Here is a 24,748-nt window from a genome sequence, read left to right as displayed (position 1 = left end):
GTGCAACGCATGAATGCGATGATTCCTACATTCGACTGCGCTCTCAGCGTATATCATGGACCTGTCTATTGTGCGCTTAGGCGATTTGCACGGTTCTTCCGTTACATAGGGCACACATGCCTTTAGAATCATCATCATAATAATCATTATGATCATCATCGGCCTATTTTATGTCCACTCCAGGATGAAGACCTCGCCCTGCGATCTTCCATTATCCATGTCTTGCGCTAGCAGATACCAACCTAGCGCTTGCAAAATCCCTCATTCCCACTGTTCTCGACTGCACCTAATTTCTAATTTTCCACCGTCCTCGACTGCAATTCATTTTACTTGGCACCCGTTCTGTAACTGTAGTGGTTCACCGGCTATCTACCCTACGCATTACGTAGCCTGCCCAGCTCCATTCCTTTCTCTTAATGTCAACTGGAATATCGATTATCCCCCTTATCTCTCTGATTCACACCGCTATCTTCCTGTCTCTTAACTCCACGTCTAACAATTTTCGCTCCATTGCTCTCTGCGTGGTCTGTAACTTATTCTCGAGCTTATTTGTTAACCTCCAGGTTTCTGCCCCTTATGTTAGTACCGGTAAAATGCAATGATTGTACACTTTTCCTTTCAATTACAGTGGTATGCTTCCAATCAGGATTTGGTGATGCCTACCCTATGCACTCCATGCCATTTTTATTATTCTGTAGTTTTTTCACATGAGCAAGGTCCCCTGTGAGTAACTGACCTAGATAAACGTACTCATGCGTCGACTCCAGAGGCTGACTGTCGACAATTAATTATTGTTCCCTTGCCAGGCTATTGAACATTGCCTTTGTCTTTTGCACGTTAATCTTTAACCCTACTTTTACACTTTATCGGTTAAGCTCCTCAATCATTGGTTGAAATTCGTCCCCAGGGTTGCTGAACAGTACAATGTCATCTGCAAACCGAAGGTTGTTGAGATATTCGCCGTTGATCCTCGCTCCTAAGCCTTTCCAGTCTAATAGCTTGAATAGCACTAGAGAAATTGTGTCTCCTGGCCTGACCCCTTTCCTGACAGGTATTTTTCCGTTGTTTTTGTGGAGAAGCAAGGTAGCTGTGCAATCTTTGCAGATATTTCCCCAATGTATACACGCATGCCTACAGTACTCCTTGATTGAGCAATGCCTCCACGAATGCTGGTATCTCTACTAAATCGAATGTATTTTCGGGAACTATGAATGCCATTAGACATGTTGATTGTACTACGCAGAGTTGTCAATTACCTGATTGGTGACATGCAGCTGATCCATTGCAGAATATCCCTTTTTGAAGCCAGCCTGTTTGTTTGATTGATTGAAGTCAAGTGCTGCCCTGATTCCATTGGAAATTATGTCGGTGAATATTTTACACAATATTGAAATCAAGCTAATGGGCCTATAATTTTTCAATTCTTTAGCGCCTCCCTTTTTATAGATTTACCCGCCGTGGTTGCTCAGTGGCTATGGTGTTGGGCTGCTGAGCACGAGGTCGCGGGATCGAATCCCGGCCACGGCGGCCGCATTTCGAGGGGGGCGAAATGCGAAAACACCCGTGTACTTAGATTTAGGTGCACGTTAAAGAACCCCAGGCGGTCGAAATTTCCGGAGTCCTCTACTACGGCGTGCCTCATAATCAGAAAGTGGTTTTGGCACGTAAAACCCCATAATTTAATTTTTTTTTATAGATTAGTATAAAGTTGTCATTCTTCCAGCTCTCTGGTACATGTGAAGTCGTGAGGCATTGCGCATGAAGGACCGCAAGCATTTTAGGCATGATGACTCCTCCATCATTGTTTAATTAGACTGTTATTCCACTTTCCCCAAGGTACCTCTTACAAGGCCCCTTTAACTTCATTGATAATTATAAAAGGATTCTCTGTATACTGTTCATCACTACGTCCAACGCCGGAAAGATTGAGGAAGCACTAAAAATTGCCGCGGCATGCAATCAAAGAAAAGAAAACTTAGCAAAGGACGTGCGAATATGTATGCAGTGAAAGACAAGCAGGGTAATGTCATAAGCAATTTTGATCATATAGTAAAAGCAGCAGAAAATTCATACGCTGACCTCTACAGTACCCAGAACAGCCACGCAACCTTCATTGGAAGCCGTCGGAATAAGGCTACGCATCTGAAAGGACCGACATATGCGCTCGCGTAGAGCCGCTTATGGTCACGCAATCTGCAACCACACGGCTTGCAACCGTTTCCCGCTGGTTTCGGCCTTTCTCTACAAGTCTTCGTGCTTGCCCTTCCCTTGCCCTCTACGGGCTTGTCGTTCCCTATACGCGCGCGTTATGCCTCCACTAGAGTATGCATTCTTCCAAAGGCAAGTTTCATCGGAAATATAACTGCTCCGTCTCATGGAATGAAGCTATATAGCCCGAAAAAGAGCGCCAGCCATTCGCCGCTTTTAGATCGCGCCATGATTTGGCCACAGGAAAATTCTCATCCCAGCCGCCAAGAAACGTGACATGGGGATATCACCGCGTGCTGCATTCGTGAAAAGCGACACAGTGCCTCTCGCGTTATCTCGTGCTGCCGGCAGCATCGCGTGCTAAGAAAAGATGAGGTGCCATGAGCAGCCATCTCCGCCTTGAGCATCAATACCGCTGCGACCCAGGAGTGTTGTATAGCCATATGAGTACCGCGTTGCACTTTCTGCTAACCAAGAATAAACAAACAAACAAACAAACAAATAAATAAATAAATAAATAAATAAATGAATAAATAAATAAATAAATGCTCAAGTGGTAACTGGCCTACTGAACACTGCCGATATGATTCGGCGCTGGTGCTCGCGTTGCCATCAACATGCCCTTCCTTGGAACACGCCACCCTCGACTCGAGGTGGCGTGTTCCAAGAAAGGGTTCATACTACTTGGTTAATAAAAGAAAAGAGAAGGAGTGAGAGAGAGAAGCGCTACGGCGGCATTGTTTCCCACCAGTGTTTACGTGCCTCTAGCGTGCACGCCGGTACTTCGCATTGTTGATGCGCTAGCATCGTTCGGAAACAGCGGTATCAGCGGGAAAAGCATGGTCGGAGGCTCACGGCCCAGCGTAACAGTGGTTGCCTCACCTTTGAAACATTATTTAAAGGTCGTCTTGCGCGATGAGATTATGGAGGGTTCAAGCAGGTTCTCCTATAGGCATAGACGAGCAGCGCCCCAACAACAGAACTTAGCATGAACATGAGTGTTACAGGCTGCTTCATTCTCTTCTTTATGATAAAGGAAGCCACGCAGATTGAACCGAGAAAAGTAATGAAAGTAGAACTACATGACAAAAGAGAAAAACAAAAACAGCTCGGAGAGTGGGATAAAGGCAGCGGATAAGCAGCGGGGTGTCATCCCTTGTTTTTTCATGTGGGTTTGTTTATTTGTTTCTTATTTTCTTGCTTCTTTTCTCCGCTGTTATATTATGAACAGCTGCTTGCCAACATTGAAACTGCAAATATATTCCTCCAGCTCTCTATTCTTGTGCGTTGGAGAAACTTGGAAATGTGTACGCCTGCGCTAAGTTTGGTCTATAGATACACGCACACAGCGTACAATGTAAATATGAACACAGTAATTGCGTACAGCAGCACGGAGCGCACCACATGGAAGCTAAGTGATTCCACGACCACGGTAATTTAATTACGCAGAGGCGGTCTCTGCGTTCTGTCCTCATTTTTCCACGTTGAAGTGCGAACGAAAGCTCTGCAAAGAGGGAGGGCGAGCGGAGAAGAGAAAAGTGCTCAACGCAGAAGCCCGACTAAACTTCGAACGTTGAAAGCTTTCCTATGCACTCGAAAGTACACTTCGAGCTCCAAAAATAACTGCTTGGCGGCGCCCCTCGAATGAAGTTTACTTTGCGGCATAGGAATCCTCCTCGGTGACTCCTGAGCAGGAATATTTCTCAGCAAGATGCTTCCAGCGTCTAGTTGAACGCACTAGTACGCGGACGTGTTCCTCAAGCGCCGAGTAGCATTGTTGACGAGGAATTTGCAACTACTTCGAGTGGCAGAACGTGAGAAGCAGTTAAGGAGGAACAGCTTCAAGTCGAGGCCCGTTTGGGAACGCGCGAAGAAAAAGAAAAGCACTTTCCCTGTTTGCCTGTTTTACCTTTCCCGACTTTCCCTGTTTAACCCATTTTCCGACAGAATGAACGAAAGCCTAACAAGCCGAGCACCGCTAAAACGTTCCTTCTAGTGCTTATGATTTCAGCGCTGTTTCTCCCGAGTTACCTCGGCTATGGCTCAATGTCTATTGATAGATCAGAAAGAAAAGGAGAGAGATACGAAAGGAATTGGAGATAGAAAGATAGAAGATAGAAGAGAGACGATAGATTGGGAGATAGAAAGATAAGAAGATAAGTGGCTAAAGAACAGAGAGAGAGAGAGAGAGAGAAATAACACTGAGGGTGCTGTTTCGATCGGCGCACAACGAGACAAGTATTGGTCCCTATAGGATTTGTCGAGGCACGCAACCGCGTGCTCCCAAGAGGCTAGCATCGCCTATTTACTTTCACACAACATATATATGTCAAACGCAGAAATGCTTCTATGACGCAACCGCTGGACCGATTTGAATCAAATTGCTTGCATTTGAGAGATAGCGTTAACTTCCAGTGACTCTAGTAAGCGGAATTTTGATTTAGGGTATGAGAGCACGTTGGGTACGGGCACATGAAGCAGACGCAAGGGTTAATGGGAAAGAGAGCGAGAGGGCAGATAATGGTCGGTGGGATGTCAGCGGAGTCGCGCGTGTTGTGTTGCGCACGTAGTTATCCACGCGGGAGCGCGATTGTGGAAATAATTTCGACGAAATGATTACGACCTTCTGTGTTTAACATGCGCCTTCATCCCGCTACCCCCCCCCCCCCTTCCTTCAGTGCAGGGTAGCAAATCGGATGTGCGTCTGGTTAACCTCTCTGAATTTCCTGTCTTCTATTTCTCTCTCTTTCTAAGCCGAAGAACATGAGCGTTTCAGCGTTCCGCCCCCGTCAAAGCGGGAGGACCAATTACAGTGGCGCGGCAAACGAACCAATTTCTGTCTTCGAAACTCATGGCGGCATGTCGGAAAAGAAATGTAATTTGAGACGCCATTCATAGAGCCGTTTCCTTAACAGTACAAATAAATGCGGCCATATACCGCCATCTCTTGTTCTGAAACTTCAATGACATTCCAGTGACTATACGTATAGGTGCGGCATCTGTGTGGCAGAGAATGTGGGAAGAGTGTTTGCATGTGTTTGCAATATTTCGGGATGCAGCTAAATTCTGACCAATCACGCAATACTGCCGACTACGTTCGCCAGCCGCGTGAAACTAGAATAACAAGTAAAATAGAACGGCCGACACAACCCAGCAACACCGACAATCAGATTTACACATATAAAAGCGAGACCTGCTCAGTCATTTACGTGTCTTTTCGTTTTTTCCATATTCAAATTGCAGTTCCATGTCTTACGCCATTTTGCATGCTGCGAGTCAGGCTTGTCTTTTTTTTTTCATTCTTTGATAATTTTTTTACGCGACCTTTATTATGCATCGGCCGATTGTCATAGCTCTAAAAAGCTGTCAAACTACCGGGCTAAGCGCACATGTGTCCTGTTCCTCTCTTATTCGTATCTTGGCAGCTTGAATTCTTACGCTGTTTTAGCTTTCATTGCTTTTCCAGGCATAATTTCTTTTTCGGCCCCAGCGTGATCGTCGCATGTAAAATTGACTGCCTTTTCTTTGCCACTATATCGCAAGCTATACCTGCGAGTCTGGAGCTTGATGCGCAGATAGCGTTCGCAAGGAATGTATACGGCTAACATTGGCGGCTCGTGTTCGCCAAAAATTGAATTCTTGCATTTTTACATGCAAAACCCCCGATATGATTACGAAGCACACCGTATAGTGGGAAACTTCGGATTAAATTTTGACACGCTGGTGATCTTCAACGAGCAGCCGATGCATGATGCACGAGCATTTTATGCATTCCATCCCCATCTGAAAGGCGTCACCACGGGTGGAAACGAACCCGCGACCTCGTGCTCAGCCACGCAGTGCCATATCCACTTAGCCTACCACTGCGCGTGACTTGCGCCTACGCTAGCCATCCACAGGACTATGACGCTATTTACGGCAAGCTATCGTTACAATGAAGACCTCATCGTAAGCTTTTCTGCAATGCGCCTTCTTTCTTATTTTTATGCAATTACTGTTTTTTGCGTATATTCGTTTGCTCGGTGCCGTGAAGTAAACAGTTGCCTAGAGGAGCAATGCTCTCATTGCATCTGTTCGCACTTTTCTCTCTGTCGTGCGACTTTAGCAGTCGCGAAAATGAAAGGTATACGGCGTTTCGTGCGTTGGTGTCTGCGTCGTTCATTGCAAATGCTCCAAGGTAAGCTTCGCGCGAGCAGCGAGCTTCATCAACGACTGGTGTAGTCGAGCCGCGAAAGCGCCGACACCCAAACGACTTGCTCCTCCGCCTCCGCGGCACCAGGAATTTGAGCAGCGGCCGCGGCAATCAAGCCGCATTCCTGGGCACTCGGTGCTATAAAGCCTGCCGCGTTGCCACTAGTATCTTGTACGCGATTCTCGGCCAGCGGTGCGACTGATGTCTCGGTGCTTACCTCTCGACGACGACGATGACTACAACGCTGCGCGAACGACGCGACAGTGCGCATGCCACACGGCGCTGGCACGTACGTCTTTTCTTTTCTTCATTTCTTTCTGCCGTGCGTGCGATGCTCGCCTGATGTTATAGACTCTGCAGAGGAAATCTGCTTGGAATTCACTTTATCGTCGTGCCGGGCGAGCTCTGCGATTTGGGGGAAGAGAGAGTTTACGAAAACAAACACCGAAACGGGCATAAACAAATCTTCCAAATGCACGGACGAGCGGATGTTTGCGAGGCTGGATTTCGGTAGTGCGTATTTGCAGGTTGCATATCGTGAATTTGTGTTGTGTGTGTGCGTATTCGTGTTGTGAGTGAGGGAGGGAGGGAGGGAGTGAGTGCAATAGCTGAGTGCAGTGTGTGAGTGAGAGACTCAGTGAATAAGTGAGCGGATGAGTGCAATGGGTGAGTGCAGTGAGAGAGCGTGTGAGTGAGTGAGTGAGTGAGTGAGTGAGTGAGTGAGTGAGTGAGTGAGTGAGTGCCATGGGTCAGTGCAGCGAGTAGTGGAGCGAGTTAGTGAGCGGGCAAGTGCAATTGTTGAGTGAGCGAGTGGGTGAGTGCAATGGGTGAGTGCAATGAGTGCAATGGGTGAGTGCAGCTTGTGCAGTGGTTGAGTGCGGCGAGTGAGCGTGTGAATAAGTGCCATGGGTGAGTGCAGTGAGTGAGCGAGTAGAGGAGTGAGTTAGTGAGCAGGCGAGTGCAATGGTTCAGTACGGTGAGTGAGCGAGTGAGTGAATGCAATGGGTTAGTGCGATGAGTGAGAGCAGCAAGGGCAATGGTTGAGTACAGCGTCAGCGTGCTAGTAAGTACCATGGGTGAGCGCAGTGAGTGAGCGAATAGTGGAGTGAGTTAGTGAGCAGATGAATGAGCGACTGAGTGAATGCAATGGGTGATGGATGGATGGATGGAAAACTTTATTTGGTCCTGCAAGTAGTGATAATTAACCACTGAGCGGGCCGCTCCCACGTCGGGACCTGAAGGCCAAGCCGCAATGGGTGAGTGCAATGAGTAACTACAGCGAGTGCAATGGATGAGTGCAGCGAGTGAGCGTGGGAGTAAGTGCCATGGGGGAGTGAAGTGAGTGAGCGAGTAGTGGAATGAGTTAGTGAGTAGGCGAGTGCAATGCTTGAGTGCAGATAGTGAGCCAGGGAGTGAATGCAATGGGTGAGTGCAGTATGTGAGTGAGTGAGTGAGTGAGTGAGTGAGTGAGTGAGTGAGTGAGTGAGTGAGTGAGTGAGTGAGTGAGTGAGTGAGTGAGTGAGTGAGTGAGTGAGTGCCATGGGTGAGTGCAGTGAGGGAGCGAGTAGTGGAGGGAGTTAGTGAGCGGGCGAGCGAGCGACTAATAATGAGAATGGATGATTTGTGGAGCGAGTAAACGATTAGTTTATGATTAGTTATGATTTACGATTAGTAAACGATTAGCGTATGAGCTTGCGTGTAACAAACGGGACTAATTAAAACAATAAAAGTACGATATAAAATATTTTATATGTAACGAGTAAAACTTTTTAATGAGCATAATTGCACATGGCGTGACCTTTATAATTATTGCTTTGCTCTGAAAATTTTGGAAATTCATCAGGGCATTTTGGCAAGGCTATGCTTACGGCCGATGCATAGGTTTCACTCATATAAATACCCTAAATTGTTCAACGCAGTCACGCTGAGAACGCAAACATTTTTGGGGCATTTCTTCCGTCTAGCTGTCGTCGTATGGCTTCATGTTGAATGTTCATCATGTTAAGCGTAACTGAGTAATGCTGATATGCTCTCGCGCGATAGCATGGGCGTGGCTTATATGGTATTTGTTCTGATTTTCCCATCCGCTGTCACTCGTTGAAATTACACCTGTTACGCATGATTAAGTGACTAATTTGTATGTCAAAGCCGGCATCGCCGTCATTGTCGTACGCTCTCCACACATCGCCATGTTACTCTACATAGGTGAGCACGGTTGCAATGAGATGTCGTCCGAATGACGTCGGCGACCATCGAAATAATCAGATTGGCTTAGCGCTATTTCCATTGGCAGTGAACAGAAATAAAGAATGTAGTGAAATTCTGCCAGCCACAAATTCTGTGCCGGACGACGGCAAATGGCCGCTCCTGATGACAGCTGCTTACGTCGTGGTCGTTCCGACTGCTGCCCCCACCCTGGGAAGACAGCGTTGCAGATTGAACTCTCTTTTCTCAGCCTTCCAAGCCGCTGCTTCAGTTCAGAAGAGCTCGTCTCTTTCTCGTGTGAGAAACGAACTCGCGATAGATGTCTTACTGCACAAATCTCCCGAAACTCACGATGAAAAAAGTTACGAAGGGGCAAATCGCTCTAAGTGCATGGCACTCAGTTTAAACGAACGTTTGAGTATCCGCTGAAAAACGTTGTTTGCCCGACTACGTTTCCTATAGGACTGGCACAGAAGAACAAAAAAGAAGGAGCGAGCGAAAGGAAACACTCAATGCAGTTCGCAAGCAGACGAACTTTCAACAGTATCGCGCCCACTCCTGCTCGTTTTCAGCGCTGCGAACGGGTTTCGGCTCCGCACCGGACACCTCCGCGCGATGAGCTCCCGAGCCACGCGGAGGGTGCGACGAAGTTGGGGAGGGTGAGGACGAGGCGACAACGAAATGGTTCGTTCCTTTCCTCGGAGCGAGACAAAGGGCGGCAGCAGACGGGCAACGTGTCGTCGTCCCTGTTTTCTTGGCGCCGATTCAAGACGTCTGACATGTTGCGTCCTTTCACCCTGGATTCACAAAATAAGAGCCAGGCCCCCGCGTTCGATCGCCAGCCGCCACCACCACCCCCACCAGCCTGTCTCCTCTCTTTATTTGTCTCTCGCTCCTGCTTTACCCCATTTCCCTCTTTATTTCCTTACTCTCTTTCTCGCGCAAGAGGAGCGTCGCGCAAGCCCGTCCTTTTTTAAAACACATCGCCGGCCGCGGCAGCTTGGCAGCTGCGCGGGAGAACCGATTTCAACGCACCATTGTCTTACTCTTGTGAGCCTTTCTGCCACCGGTTCCACCCTCACATCTTCTTCTTCTGCTTTCTCACTTTCTGTTGGTTCATCTAGCGAAATCTTTTATTGACGTCTGCAGCAGTATAGCGCCACCTCGGCCAACACCACCAGCAGCCGAAGCAAAAAAAAAAAAAAAGGAAGAGTGAACGACGGGCCGCTGCCGCAGCCTCCTTGCCCCCCCCCCCCCCCAGACACACACATACACAGTGCGAGGCCTGGCACCTATATATGTATGTGTACGTGTCTGCAGCCTTACTTCGTTTATTCATTTTCTTTCTGGTTGGTTGGGTTTCCATCAGACTTGTCTGGAGGGAACCATGGCCTTTCTTTCAGGGGCTTCTAGTTTGAAAGCGGCAAAGTAACACGGCGGCGCCCGCCCGGTCGAGCTGTAACGAAAACAAAGAGAGCCTGCCGATAAGAAGACGGGTTGCGAGCGGGGGAGGGACGAGGGGAAATCATTTTCTTGACAGAGCTGGCGAGACGCGCGATGTAGCGCTGCGTCTGGCAGTGCGGCGCTGGCGTGGCCGCTGCGCTCGCCTCGTCTGCGTGCGGCTTCTCCGTGTCGTCGCTGGCGGGACGCGATCGCGAGCAGCGTTTTCGCGACATCCTCTCTCACCTTCCTGCGTCTGGACCGCGTCCATCGTGAATAAAGCGATGCACCTCGAGATAGTTTTAGGAATCGACCGAATCGAGCCGCTTTCAAAGAGACTGCTGCAACACCGCCCCCATTGCTCGTCGGCCCATAAAGCGGTGGAGGCACTTTTGTGCTTCTTGAGGACGACGGGCTTCTGTGAACGTCTGTGACTATTAGTGCAATTACTGTTAGAATTACTGTTATTCTGAATTACCGTCAGCGAACTCACCGCTAATTTCCGTCGTTTTTTCCCTCCTCTCTCTCCCTGTGATCTTTGTTTTCCCCTTTCCCATTCCCCCGATGTAGGGTAGCCAACCGGACGTTATTCTGGTTAGCCTCCCTGCCTTCTGCTTTTCTCTTTCCTTCCTTCCTTCAGAGAGACGCCAACAATGTTATACCAGTGCGCGCGCGTTTGTGCATATATTCGTGTGTGCGTGCGTGTTTTTACGTGATTTCATTGTTCCTGCTCAGTTTACGGGGGTTGGGGGGGGGGGTGTATTCTGGAAGTGTTCATCTAGTGGACGTGTCCACTTCGTCAGCTGCTGAAGTTCTGGTTGTCCGGGCGGGGATACCCATGAAGAGGAGACAGGCGCCCAAGCCAATCAGCACTTCAGCAGCAGATGAAATGGACACGTCCACTAGGTTGACACTTAAAGAATACCCCCTTTGCGCGTACTGACGAAGGACCAGAGGAAGACCAAATAGCAAGTATAAGATAAACTCTTGGCCCTTGGTGCTCACTTGTGTTTATGATACTTCCGCATGCCGCCACAGGCTTTCGATTTGCACAAAAATTTGCTAATTCTTACGTACAGGCCTAGACAAAAGTTGGAATAAGTTAGAAAGTGTTCGTTTCGGGGATATTGAGGAATTGGTCCGCATGAAATATAAGTTTGAAGAGCTGGTTAAATATTAGTTAGAGTGAGGTGAACTTCATGAAAAAAAAACGAGTACCTTTGCGAGAAGTATACGCGTATGAAAATTTGACTCCCCCAACTCCCCGCCCTCGCTCTATTGTAAAAGTGAAAAAAAAAAATTGCATCACCGTCAGCTTATTTTTACAACAGAACGCTCACACTTCTGGTTTCCCGACCGCGGCGGCTACATTACGGCGGAGGCCGAAGGCATAAGACGTTTGTGTACGTGGACTTGGGTGCGCGTTAAAGAATCTTACGTGGTCTAAATTACTGTCTCCGCCACTACGGTGTCCCTCAACGCCTGCTATGGAACTTAAGGGATTGATGAAATAGGTTCTGCTGAGTTGAAATTGATATCACCATTGATATGTGATGTGTTGGCCTATATTATCAACCTCAGCCTCACTGCCGGTGTATTTCCAGAACAGTTAAAGGTGGCAAAAGTCACTGCAGTACATAAAAGTGGTGATATCAATAGTTTAGCAAATTATCAACCAATATCTGTGCTTCCAAAAATATCAAAAATATTTGAAGGGGTAATTTACAATAGACTTGCATCCTTTTTTGATAAACATCAAATAAAACAGAGTCGATATGGATTTCAAAAAGGTAAGTCAACGGAACAAGCTCTATTATATATCAAGGACAAGATAATCGACCATATGGAAAAGAAAAAATACACTCTTGGGCTCTTTCTTGATCTTCAAAAAGCATTTGACTCCATACAACTCCAACTATTAATTCAGAAATCGTCGAGATATGGAGTGCGTGGAGTCGCACTTCAACTCTTCAAAAGTTACCTTGACGATCGCTATCAATTCGTGCAAATTAATAGCACAATGTCTAAAAAGATAAAGTTAAACCAAGGAGTCCCCCAAGGGTCCATATTTGGGCCCCTATTGTTCCTTGCTTATATAAATGATATTGTAGAAATTCCTGATTCCCCTAACTTATTTTGTACGCTGATGATACAAACGTTTTCATTTCATCAGACAATTTAACGTCACTTGAAGTCAGTGTATATAAGTATTTAGGGCATCTTTCAGAATGGTTAAGGCAAAATAAGCTACGCTTAAATGCCAAAAAAAAAACCTATATGATATTCCTATCTATTTACAAGCCTATAAGTAAAATACGTGTCACATTTGAAGGAAATTGTATTACACACATTAGGGAAGAAAAATTTCTTGGTGTGTGGTTTCAAGAGGAATTAAACTGGAATACACATGTAAAACACCTGATTACCGCATTAACGCGAATAGTTGGTTGTTTTCAAAAAACAGTACACTTAATCCCATTAAGGTTAAAACTAAATATGTACTATGCACTCTTTCATTCTAAGGTAATTTATGGGATATTAGTCTGGGGAACAACATCGCAAAAAAATTACCATAGACTTATTACTGTGCAGAAGAAAATATCGCGCTGTTTCGAAAAGTACAGGGGAATATTACAAGACCTGCCAACTGCTCCACTGTTCATAAAACCTTCCATGCTCAGGGTTGATCAGTTGTACTATATTAAATTCCTCCAAGTAATTCAACAAAATAAATTATATGAACAAAGCCACATCGAAAAACCATACTACTGTTTACGAGAACAAACGATACGAGCACCAAAACTAAGAACCAATTACGGAAAACAAAGTGCTGCGTACCAGACACATCATGTTTTGAATATCCTTGCAGATAGATTGAACTTTAAAGCTAGTAGTGCTGCATTTAAAGAACAAGCAGAGAACTTATTAATTACCACATGTATACAGTATCAACATTAAATTGTGGATTTTCATGCCTCGACCAATGCTTAAATCATTCAAGAATTAGTATTCTGAGTGTTTCCATGTATAATATAATTTCATTGTATCCTCATGCATTCTAAGTTTCAAATTATTTGGAATTTATTTTGTGTAGCTATATATTATGGCGTGCGCGTCCTCTTTTGTATGATTATTTAAAGATGTTATGCAAATTTTTCTCTTGTTTATGTGATTTGTTATGTGTACTCTTGCAAGTTGCTAGTTGTCCATTTTCCTGAAACTGATGTACTGCAATCCTTTTTTTTTACTTTGTTGAACTCAAATCGTGTGAGCTGCCACAAACTGCGGAGGGACAGGGACCTTTGTCAGGCTTGATCGCCTTTAGCCCCTGCCTCTGCAGTGAGCTTTGTATATTGCTTACTGTAAATAAATAAAAGAACAACAATAAAAGCATTAAATCCCATGATCTGATTTTTCAAACGCAGAAACTTCTCGTCTTCAGTCGCTTCTATCCTATTCCGGTATTGAGCATTTATTGCAACCCAAAAGCTAGCTCACACAGCCTCCTCAGCCAACGCCCATACATGATTCTTCCTTTTGGACGATGACAGGGCTCCATTGAAAGGTTCACCCTGGCCACGAGGGAGCGACCGAGATCGGCGTTACGCATTTACCCCGTGTGCGCGGGATCAAAGTTGATTGAACGCGGCGAATCGGCGCGACGCTTCGGTGTCTGGGCACGCCGCCGCAGCGACCGTGAAGAGATGTGTGGTTGCCTGCCGCGGGGCGCCAGCTTCGATTATCGGAGATCGTTGGTTCGCCGCCGGAATCCACCGAAGAAACCGCTCGCGCTTCCGAAAAGGGAAAGGCATCACACTGGGACTACTTCTTTCTTCGAGACCCGGCGCATTTATTTGACTAAGGGACACGGGCAGCAAGGCTTTCTCTAACCTCGATCGCCTTGTCCGCAGTTGTGCCTCTCTTTCTGAGAGACTCGTTTCATTTCTGTATGTTTGTCGCGCCGGTTACTGCGCAGATTGCGCGACCGCTAAAGCGCAGGCCAGCCATGCATGCAGAGAGTGCATGGCTGGCCGGGCCCTCGTGCATGCCGGGCTCTCAGAAGGCGGGCGGGCGGGCGGGCGGGCGGACGGACGGACGGACGGACGGACGGACGGACGGACGGACGGACGGACGGACGGACGGACGGACGGACGGACGGACGGACGGACGGACGGACGGACGGACGGACGGACGGACGGACGGACGGACGGACGGACGGACGGACGGACGGACGGACAGACAGACGGACAGACAGACAGACAGACAGACAGACAGACAGACAGACAGACAGACAGACAGACAGACAGACAGACAGACAGACAGACAGACAGACAGACAGACAGACAGACAGACAGACAGACAGACAGACAGACAGACAGACAGACAGACAGACAGACAGACAGACAGACAGACAGACAGACAGACAGACAGACAGACAGACAGACAGACAGACAGACAGACAGACAGACAGACAGACAGACAGACAGACAGACAGACAGACAGACAGACAGACAGACAGACAGACAGACAGACAGACAGACAGACAGACAGACAGACAGACAGACAGACAGACAGACAGACAGACAGACAGACAGACAGACAGACAGACAGACAGACAGACAGACAGACAGACAGACAGACAGACAGACAGACAGACAGACAGACAGACAGACAGACAGACAGACAGACAGACAGACAGACAGACAGACAGACAGACAGACAGACAGACAGACAGACAGACAGACAGACAGACAGACAGACAGACAGACAGACAGACAGACAGACAGACAGACAGACAGACAGACAGACAGACAGACAGACAGACAGACAGACAGACAGACAGACAGACAGACAGACAGACAGACAGACAGACAGACAGACAGACAGACAGACAGACAGACAGACAGACAGACAGACAGACAGACAGACAGACAGACAGACAGACAGACAGACAGACAGACAGACGGACGGACGGACGGACGGACGGACGGACGGACGGACGGACGGACGGACGGACGGACGGACGGACGGACGGACGGACGGACGGACGGACGGACGGACGGACGGACGGACGGACGGACGGACGGACGGACGGACGGACGGACGGGCAGACAGACAGACAGACAGACAGACAGACAGACAGACAGACAGACAGACAGACAGACAGACAGACAGACGGACGGACGGACGGACGGACGGACGGACGGACGGACATCAAAGCTTTCGTATTAGTAAGGTTGAATCAAATGCGAACGCAGCAAAGCACGAAACACTGTAGACTTTAACGGCGATTATCCCTGTGCCAGTTCTAACCAAGCATTCAGGCTTATAATTTATCTTTCTTTTTTTTTATCGCAGTTGCAGATTTTTGGCTACAACTCGGACTTGTACGCCAACATGTCCGAAGCCGTGGAGCTACGAAGGAGTGAGGGCCTTGTCGGGATCTCCATCTTGCTCCAGGTACGTTTTTCCGCACGTCTCACCACGCAAGCGTGCCTGGTTTCTGAAACTGGGAGCGGCTGTCTCCGCGTTCTTGACGAGCCGCAATAGCGGCCGAACTTCACTAAAAGTCAAGCAGCAGCAGCAGCAGCTCTGAGAATCGATTTATGATCGCTTTACATGCCATCAAATAAGCAGGCTTTTGCATGAAAAGCATTTAGAATAAAACTAATTTTAAACTTTTTTTTGCGCTCTTGCTCATGCAGTCGAGTAGAAAAAATTGTACACGGAGGCCTTCTTCGAAAGCAGCACCGATATTAGACACATTTTAGAACTTGCAAGCGTCGCAGGGGTAATAAAGCCTTTTTAGAAGAAGGGTCTCCGTTGTAGCATTACATAGTCGTATCCGACTTGCTATAGGGGAACGTATGTGCTCGCTGCTAGTTTTCAAGAACTGGACTTTACCATTGTAACCTAAAATTGTCGTCCGCGCGTTTTGCATTTACAGCTTGGCGACTTGTCGCATTCCGAACTACGAGTCCTGACGGGCCAGCTTCATCGGATAACCTACAGAGGTGAGCTGAAGAGTGTAGAAGGTGACTTGTTGCGTACTGCATGTTGTATAGATTGCTAGACGCACAACGAAAAAAAAATGATAGAAAATGACTCCACACGAATGGTTTCAGTGAAGTTCTGTTCTTTCTCTTGGTCTTCGCGTGTCTGAAACTTGGTTACAACTGAATCATGAATTGAAGTGTGAGTCGGTGCGTGAGCCGAAGAGATTGTCTGGTGCAAGTGTAACCACCGGCGCCGTACGAAATAGAACCATCGAAACGGACGCTCAGTTTAACCGAACGCCACCTTGCACTTTCCATAATTTATGTGATCGACTGTGAAAAAGAAAGCAGTATTTCTATTAGGCTATCGCATTTCACTCGGAGGACTGCAGCAGTTACAATGCAACCTTTCCTTACTGCGGTGCCTACACAATGCACGATCATACGCCATTCGTGCCAACCGTCTGGCTGATCTCCGCGATAACGTGTATATAAGCGGGCCGGGCGGCGATTCAAGCCGGCGACGAATGAGAAACTGGATGCCGGTCTTGTTTACGTCCGCAGCGTATCTGCGTAAGTATCGTGTGATAAGCGTTCCAGCACAGGACGAAGCTCCCTCGCGTGAAAGGCCGTGGCTTGAAATTTGTTTCTCACCTTTGAAAGTTCGCAAAAAACGACATCATCATCAACCTGCAGAGAAGCAAAGGCGCCCTACAGCAGCGATATGATGTGCTGTCAAATTTTTTTTTTTTCCACGAAGCTGTGCATAGCTATACCCTCCGGCGGCGGTCGATGTCCGTCCGCCTATGCGTCGCGTCGACACGAAAATGTTTTGGTCTCCAGTTTCTCGCGAATGCTGTGTAGCTCTCAATCTAACGAAGGTATCTCGGAAAAATATTATACTGAGATGGACCGCTTAAACGACTGTATGATTAAGCTGAGTTTCATTTACTTGTCATAATTAGTTCACAGTGAGATTGTAAACGTTCCCTTCTGCTGTCAATACATGGCTGTCTGCGGAGGGAGTATGGCTGCTGAAAACGGCTGTAACAATTGTTTTATCGAAACTATCGCAAAACAAACTATATGACAATTATCCGCTAAGACATCTCTGACATCGTGCCGGGTTTCATCTGCTTTTCATAATTGCGTAGTTCACAGTGAAGTTGCAAATATTGTGGAATTACCGTCTGCTGTACAGCACATGAGCCTCTACGGGAGGGAAACAGACAGCTCCATGCTTGTCCCTTAGAATAAATCTCTAGTCCTTTCAAGTTTCATTCGCCTAATTAACTAGGAAGTATGCTCAATGGGAAATTACAAGCAAACATGTTTTGTTTCGTGCAATCCTTTGAAGCTGCGCACCGGTCAACGCATGTCGTCGCTCGCGTAGAGGCTCGGTTTAGCGGCCACCTGCGTTTATATACACACTGTTGCCACCAGTGGGCGTTGTGTGTTGTGGTTGCGCCTTCTAAGCGACCTTCTAATCGTGATCGTAAGACGACCTTCTAATCGTAATAATAATAATAATAATAATAATAATAATAATAATAATAACACGTATATATATATACATAGATGCGTCGATTGATGTAAAGCACACCGCAGCTTCGCTGCTCGTCCTTCTTCACAGAATGGAAGGGCAGACGAATTTTTTTAGCAACTATCTTTCGTTCGTATCCAACCCGCCGCGGTTACTCAGTGGCCTAAGTGTTGCACTTCTGAGCACGAGGGCGCGGGTTCGACTTCATTCGTGGCGGTTGCATTGTGACTAGAACGCAATGCGAGAACTCTCGTGTACCGTGCATCGTGTGCATGTCAAACCGCAGCGGGCCGAAAATTGATCCGATGCCCGTCACGACGACGTCACACACAGCCAACGGCACGGTTTCGGGACGCTTGATTTCACAGCCTAATTTAATTTCTCAATAAGTATTTCAAACGAAATGAATACCTCCTGATGGTAGTTTGGTGTTCGGGAAAAATAACGCTCGGACACGAACTTACGCTAAGTGGCAGCTTTGCAGCAAACCCGCGATATCTGACTTGTGGCAGCAAGACGCTGCGAGCGAACTTGCTCGTTCTTTGTGCTGAAGTTCGTCAAAGTGCGTCGTGGGAAGTAAATAATAGTTTTTCTTCTATATATTTTCAAAGCGTTCGTAAAATTGGGTAATTCTCTCGCGGCAAATATTAAGCTCGTAAGCCAGCGCTGTTTACGCCGCCCGTTTTAAATTCACAACGATAAAAAGAATGACGCACTCTTATGATGTCGCGTGCCACGACAAATCGTCCAATGTCTCAGACATTTCTGCGTCTTGTCACATTCGTAAAGAAGGGACGCTACCATCCATATGTGCAATGCCGACACTGCCGCCACGCATTGAGATCGAGTCGAGAATGTGGCTACGAAGACCTTGTCAGTGATCGTTCCATCAGATATTCAATACTTTTCTACGTTCTTGTTTCTATGATCTTCTTTTGGGATTCGCTTGCCACACGTGTTATATCATCGTCAATGCTTCACGATAAAAAAAGAATAGAGTGCGGCTGTGCAAATACAGGGTGCCCCAAGTATCACGCATCGACATTTCAAAATATGCAACTGCCACGTAGCTGGACAGAACCAAAGTAATCTTGTTTGCTGTCGCTTGGAAATATTCAGATTGTTTTTTTTTGCATTCCGCTAATTACGTGGCTTTCTTAATCAATTAATCAACTTCTGCAATGCGCGTATTATGAATAGATAAAAATATATCAATGAGAAAATTGTACATCAACATGAAAACCTCCTGATACAACTTTCTGTTGATCTATGCGTGCTACATAAGAGTATTTTTCCGAGCGTGAAAGAATCCCGCGAATACACGGAAAAATTGCCGCGCGACTGGCCGCTCGAGGCACTTTGTGTGTATTCGCACGCTACTTTCACGTTCGGAAAAAACACATTTATTTAGCAAGTACTGAGGAACAGAAAGCTCTGTCGGGAGTTTTTGCTGTTGCTCTGCAAGTTTATAATCGAAACGTTTCATCTAAGTATAATATTTGAGAAGTTGATTAATTACTTAAGATTAATTATGTAATTAGGCGGAATGCAAGAAATAATCTGAGTATCTCCATGTGACGGCAAACAACATTACCTTGGTTCTGTTCGGCTACATCGAATTTCCATATTTTTAACTCTTGGTGCATGATGGAACACTCTACATATGCACGCTGCGGTAATGACGCTGTGGTCTCTCGGTATTAATCTAGTGCCTGTGACTCAGAGCTCTTATGAGGGCTGGTCACTCATTAATAATGTTCTGAATCTATCTATCTATCTATCTATCTATCTATCTATCTATCTATCTATCTATCTATCTATCTATCTATCTATCTATCTGGATTGCGTGAGGCTGGCTTCTCCTCACATCGTCTCTTATTGCAGAGAAGCCAGCTCTGGTGAACGCTTCTTAGCGAGCCACAACCAGACGCAGGCACTCAAGGCAGCTTTCGCGGACGGCCACGAATATCTTACCGCGGTCAATATTTGAACTGCTCTTCTTCAATATATCCATTGGACGGACCTATGCCTTCTGGAAAAGCCTTCAAACCTCCGGAACCCCATCTATATAGCACCTACAGGACGAAATGAGAAATGTCCCTATCTAAAGGAAACTAAAGTATTTTTTAGCGTCACTTTAAAAGGACAACCACGTGCACGCGTTCTCACTTACGAGAGCTCGTCTACTTCTCTCCGGGCTACACTGACCTTGGGGAAAAGTAATAACAATGAAAGAGCGCGCTTGTTTTAAATGAGATCCATATTTGATTTATAGGTATGAATTTTGACACCAGCCAAAAGACATTAATTTTTGTGTTCCCGACGTCTCGAAGTCGCACCGACTTCTGCATCAGGGGTGAGGTCGGTAGAGCCAGCAGGAACTGTATCGACCTCACCCCCGAAGGAGCCGGTCCGCCCTTTGAAACGTCGGTATCCCTAAAATTAAAATCATTTAGTTGGCGTTAAAACTCAGTCGTATCAATCAGTTATTCCCTACCAGACATATATCTGTAAACTGTTTCCCTTTCAATCAATCAATCAATCAATCAATCAATCAATCAATCAATCAATCAATCAATCAATCAATCAATCAATCAATCATCCATCCATCCATCCATCCATCCATCCACAAAACAAATTCGGTTGTATTTTGCCAGTGCTTTGTTGGACACGTGGCAGATCAAACATGGGACAACATGCATGCAACAATATGTTTGACTCACCTTGGCATTTCTATAAAGTCCAGTCACCCCTCCCTACAAAAGAATATTATTTGGGTGAACATTGCCGTACGTCAGCCGTGCGTCACCATCTGCTGCCCGCTTTTGCGCCACAACACCCGAATTAACTAACTAACCATCCACTGCCACACGTCATTGTCAGCGTGAGGCTTTCAAAAAGTAATTCATGGGCTAAAACACATTAGCAAACAATGGCGACAATGTAAGTCGCCGAGAATGATGTTGTGGTATGCACAAATAATGTTGCGGTTAATGTGCTTTTAGTAGACCTGACACATCGCCGTCCTCAAGTAAGGCATCATGAGGCCAATTGTCGGGCGATCTGAGGAGAACACTTCCAAGACTCCTGTGTCTGCAAAGTAAAAGCGCCAGATCAGTCTTCACTTAAAACGTTCTGTTACATTTACAACTTAATATGAAAAACACCAAAAATCCGCTTGTCCTCACGGCGGAAGCGGTGACAGAAAACCACCGATAAGTGCAGACAGCGCAGAGAAATACAACTTCCACTCAACTTCATCCGGCAATTCGCGCTGTTGCCAGCACGACTTGCAGAGGCGTAAAAAAGATGGTGGATATAAAAGAGAAAAATAATTTAACTCTGTGACAAGAAGGCAGAGAACAGAAGAAAACGAAAAACGAAATAAAACGAACGAGAAATTGCGGGGTGGTGCGATCCGCGGGTCCTCGGTAGCGCGGACTAATCTGTTGACACGAGGGCCCGGGTGCGAAGAAATGACTCGCCGCTGCCAGCGCTGGAAGGGGCTGCGCTGTGTCCCAGCGCTGAGGCACGACGCGTGCTGTCCTGATTTATGACGACTCGCTAACGCCCGGGCGTCCGTCCTCCCTCCGGACACAAAAAGCAACTCCGCACAAGCGCACAGACAAAACACACGCAAAGGCCCGCGGACGCCGCGTGCGCGCCACCCCTGTTTCCGTCAGCCGCCGATAGGGGCACCGCCTCCCAACTTTCAAACAAATGCCCTTTGTTCCTGCGTCGGGAGCGCGCTTTTCTGCAGGCGTAGTATGCATGCTCTCGCTGTTTCAGTAAAACAGAGCAACGTTGACTCAACGTAGAAGCAACGTTGGAAGTGGTGCCAGCCAGGTTCGAGACCCACTACACTCGCGAAGCTGTTCGAAAGCGTACAAAACCGCTAAAAAGCGACCGGCGTCCTGAAAGCCGATGTCGTCGTCTATCTCGACTGCCTTGCGCATCTAGGCAAACTAGCCAATCACGAGCACCTCTTACGCGTGTCCAAGCTTGCGAAAGCAGATTTCGGATAAATAACGCCGTTTCTGCATCTTGAGAACGAAACGCCAACAGACGAAATAGAGGAGAAGACGAACATCGTCGCTGCCTTTTTTTACCCCTGCTGTCAGTTGACTCCTTAGATGAATTAACAGAAAGCCGCCTCTTTTCGTTCTGTTCCACAGCTTGATAACTCCAGCAGTGGTGCCTCGTACTTGTGAGTCAGAACATTGCAAGCATATAGCCAAGATGAGCATACAGCGTTATGAGCAACACCATTTCCCTCATCTGCATCCCCGTATCCTTCCATCCTATCTTTTATAGGATGGAAGGATACGGAGCAGACGCGTCACTTCTTTCTTTTCATTTCTCGTCAGTCCTCAGTTAGAGTCTGCTCGGAGATCTTCACCATTCGGAGCGCGCTTCCCGAAGGCGCGCTTCGAAATCGGCGGCGATCTAGAGCTGCCGCGAAGGCGTCGTCTGACGACGTGTTTGCTTCGTTCGATTGCCGGATATTAATGCGCCCCGCTCGATGGAACCGACGTGTGGTGCGCGTTCGTGAATTTGATTTACCACCAAGTCTCCCCTCCGGCGGCTTGATTGTTCACGCAGCTGCAGTTACGCTCGACTCGTTCAGTTTATGCTAATGATAACGCATGAACTATTACTATGATGTAATTATTCGTCTGATAAGTCGGCTCAAAGTGCAAAACAGACGGCGCGCGGCAGTTGCGTCAGTTTGACGATAGAATCTGATCACGGTAGTAGAGTACGCTGTAACTTGATATTACAGCTTTTTTATTACTACATATTTTATGAAATGTTGTTATATTAGCTCAAGGCCCATCTCCTCTCCTCCTCTTCCTCCTTTGCCATATTAAGGACCCTACCAGGAACATTGATGTCATTCTAGTTCAAGGAAAATATTAACGGCAATCAATATTCTAGCAGTACTCTTCTCGAGCACTTCTAGAACGTGTGTGTGTGTGTGTGTGTGTGTGTGTGTGTGTGTGTGTGTGTGTGTGTGTGTGTGTGTGTGTGTGTGTGTGTGTGTGTGTGCGTGTGTGTGTGTATGTGTGTGTGTGTGTGTGTGTGTGTGTGTGTGAGAGAGAGAGAGAGAGAGAAACACCCGCGTGCGCGCGTGTTTCTCATTCTTAACTAAACAAATAACTAGTCATGGGTATTGTTTGCGCAGCACAGCCCTGCCAGCCTTACAGGACTTCTGACAGGAATCATTCCTTCGTTTTCATGTCAAATAATATCGGGGACAGAGAAACAGCGACGCATTTATCTCGGCAAAGCATTCTCCATGCGAGAAGCTGAAGACAACAACAGCTGCGCGCTCTGACATGTCTAGCCGCCTGCCAGCTATACTGAGCGGCTGCGCAAGAGCGGCCCGAAGGAAACGGCGTGAGAGAGATGTGGCCGATCAAGTTTAAGCCTTCAATGGCGGGGGCCTCACAATTCAGCCTGCTGTCAGCGCCATCTGCGGCTAAGGTTTGTTCCAGCGGGTGATACGACTCTTATATGGCTGGCACTTTCTTTTTTTTTTTAATCTCCCCACATTTGTCTTTTTTTCCCCCTTCGTCTGTGCTATTTTCGCGTTTTGTTAGAGCCGCTGCTCGTTTTGCAGCGGGCTACCTGGACTGTCGTTCCTCTATTGTTCACCGTTTTACTGGTTCACTCTGAAATTGCGTCGTTTTCTTTTTTTTTTTTCTAATCGTCGTCATCTGTGGGGCTGTGTCTGTTAGTTATTTATAATGTAAGACCACCTCACTTTCAAGAGTGCTGAAGCGAAAAGACTTCTGAAATGGATAAATATCAAAGCAGGGTTGTATTCGTCAGGCCTATACCGCTCGTTCGTCACGTCTGAAGTTCGTATTGGAGCGGTCAAGGTTAAGTTCAGTGCTAAGAAAACACCTGAGGAACCACGTAAAATTCTTGAAGAATATCAAATCACTGGTTATGCGCATCTCGCGTCGGGATGCACTGGGGTGGCGGGAGTGCTACATTCTTGTGACCCTATAAATGAGAACACAAGTTTAGTTACGCACAAGCAGAAAGAATCAAGGCTTGTACGCCGCAATGTGTGTTTACGTTCGTCTCGCAAGAAAGAATTACACGAAGAAGACGACACATATTCTCATGTCGCGACAGGACCATATAGCGTGCGATGTGCAAGACGTCTCCTAAATCTGCAGGTGCCATAAGCGTTCGCAATGTACTTGACGTCAAGGCATGCAACAACAGTGTGCAACAGCGTTTGCAGTGCCTACAGGAGCGCTGCTGCTGACAACAAGGCCGCGGGTTAAATTCGTGGAAACGGCGCGCCCTCATTCCGATGAGGACGGAATGCGAAAAATTGCTCGCGTACCACGCTTTCAACGCACTTTAAGGAAACCCAGGGTTTCGAATTAATCCAGAGCCATCTATATATTACGGTGTATCTCACTGACCGCGTGTCGCTTTGTGACGCTGAACGCAATCAAGAAATTCAACTACCTCGTTACATTGGGCTCCATCTCTGCTGTTTGCGTAGGTTACGTGTTGTTTTTGCTCGTAAGGCATAACTGCCTGAAGCTACGGTTAGAAAAGAAGACGACACGTCGTCGATAAGCACGACGGAATGAAAAGAGAGAGAGAGAGTGAAGCACACAACACTGAAGATTAGGTTACTCCGCGTGGCATCTTTATTTGAAATGACAAACGAGCGGCGTATGGGGGCATGCACCGCAGCAAGCACGTAACTCATGTTTGCAAAATCACGACCAATATACCGACGAAAGCAAACAAGAAAAATAAAAGCCGCTGTCAGCTCGGCAGCACGCGGCACGCCTTCACGCACTTCTAACCCTTCTGACAGTTCCGCCCACGCGTCTCCAAAGTCTCGGTCACAGTCAGTGCCGCGAGAAGCTCTCGATATGCACGAGGAGGAGTCTACGGCGAGCGCAAGGAGGAACTCTTACGTGGATGAGGTATTAAACTGTTTCGAGGCAGTGCTGTAGCGTGAATTTTAATGAAGCCGGATCGCGTGTGCGCGGATCGATGGGCGCGGTGGCAGCTGCCGGGAAGATTCGTTAGTGCCCGCTGCCACGCGCGCAGGGGGTTTCTGCGTACACGGGTTTCTCCACCTGCCGCACGCCGCCGATCCGGACCCCCCTCCTCTCCCTGCGC

At 47.2% G+C, this 24,748-nt stretch overlaps 1 protein-coding gene across 1 annotated transcript in view; it reads left to right on the top strand.

Annotated features, from left to right (window-relative positions):
* The window catches only part of CARPB (Carbonic anhydrase-related protein B), a 246,824-nt gene that overhangs the window by 174,391 nt on the left and 47,685 nt on the right, over positions 1 to 24,748 (top strand). Inside the window, exons 5-6 of the mRNA XM_050183355.2 lie at positions 15,404 to 15,505; positions 15,993 to 16,059. Coding sequence (XP_050039312.1) covers positions 15,404 to 15,505; positions 15,993 to 16,059 — 169 coding nt within the window. The remainder of the gene's footprint in view (positions 1 to 15,403; positions 15,506 to 15,992; positions 16,060 to 24,748) is intronic.

Source organism: Dermacentor andersoni, chromosome 4, assembly GCF_023375885.2.
Source record: "Dermacentor andersoni chromosome 4, qqDerAnde1_hic_scaffold, whole genome shotgun sequence".
Classification (NCBI taxonomy): domain Eukaryota; kingdom Metazoa; phylum Arthropoda; class Arachnida; order Ixodida; family Ixodidae; genus Dermacentor; species Dermacentor andersoni.
Note: the sequence above shows the minus strand (reverse complement) of the source record. Positions and strands in the feature narration are given on the sequence as shown.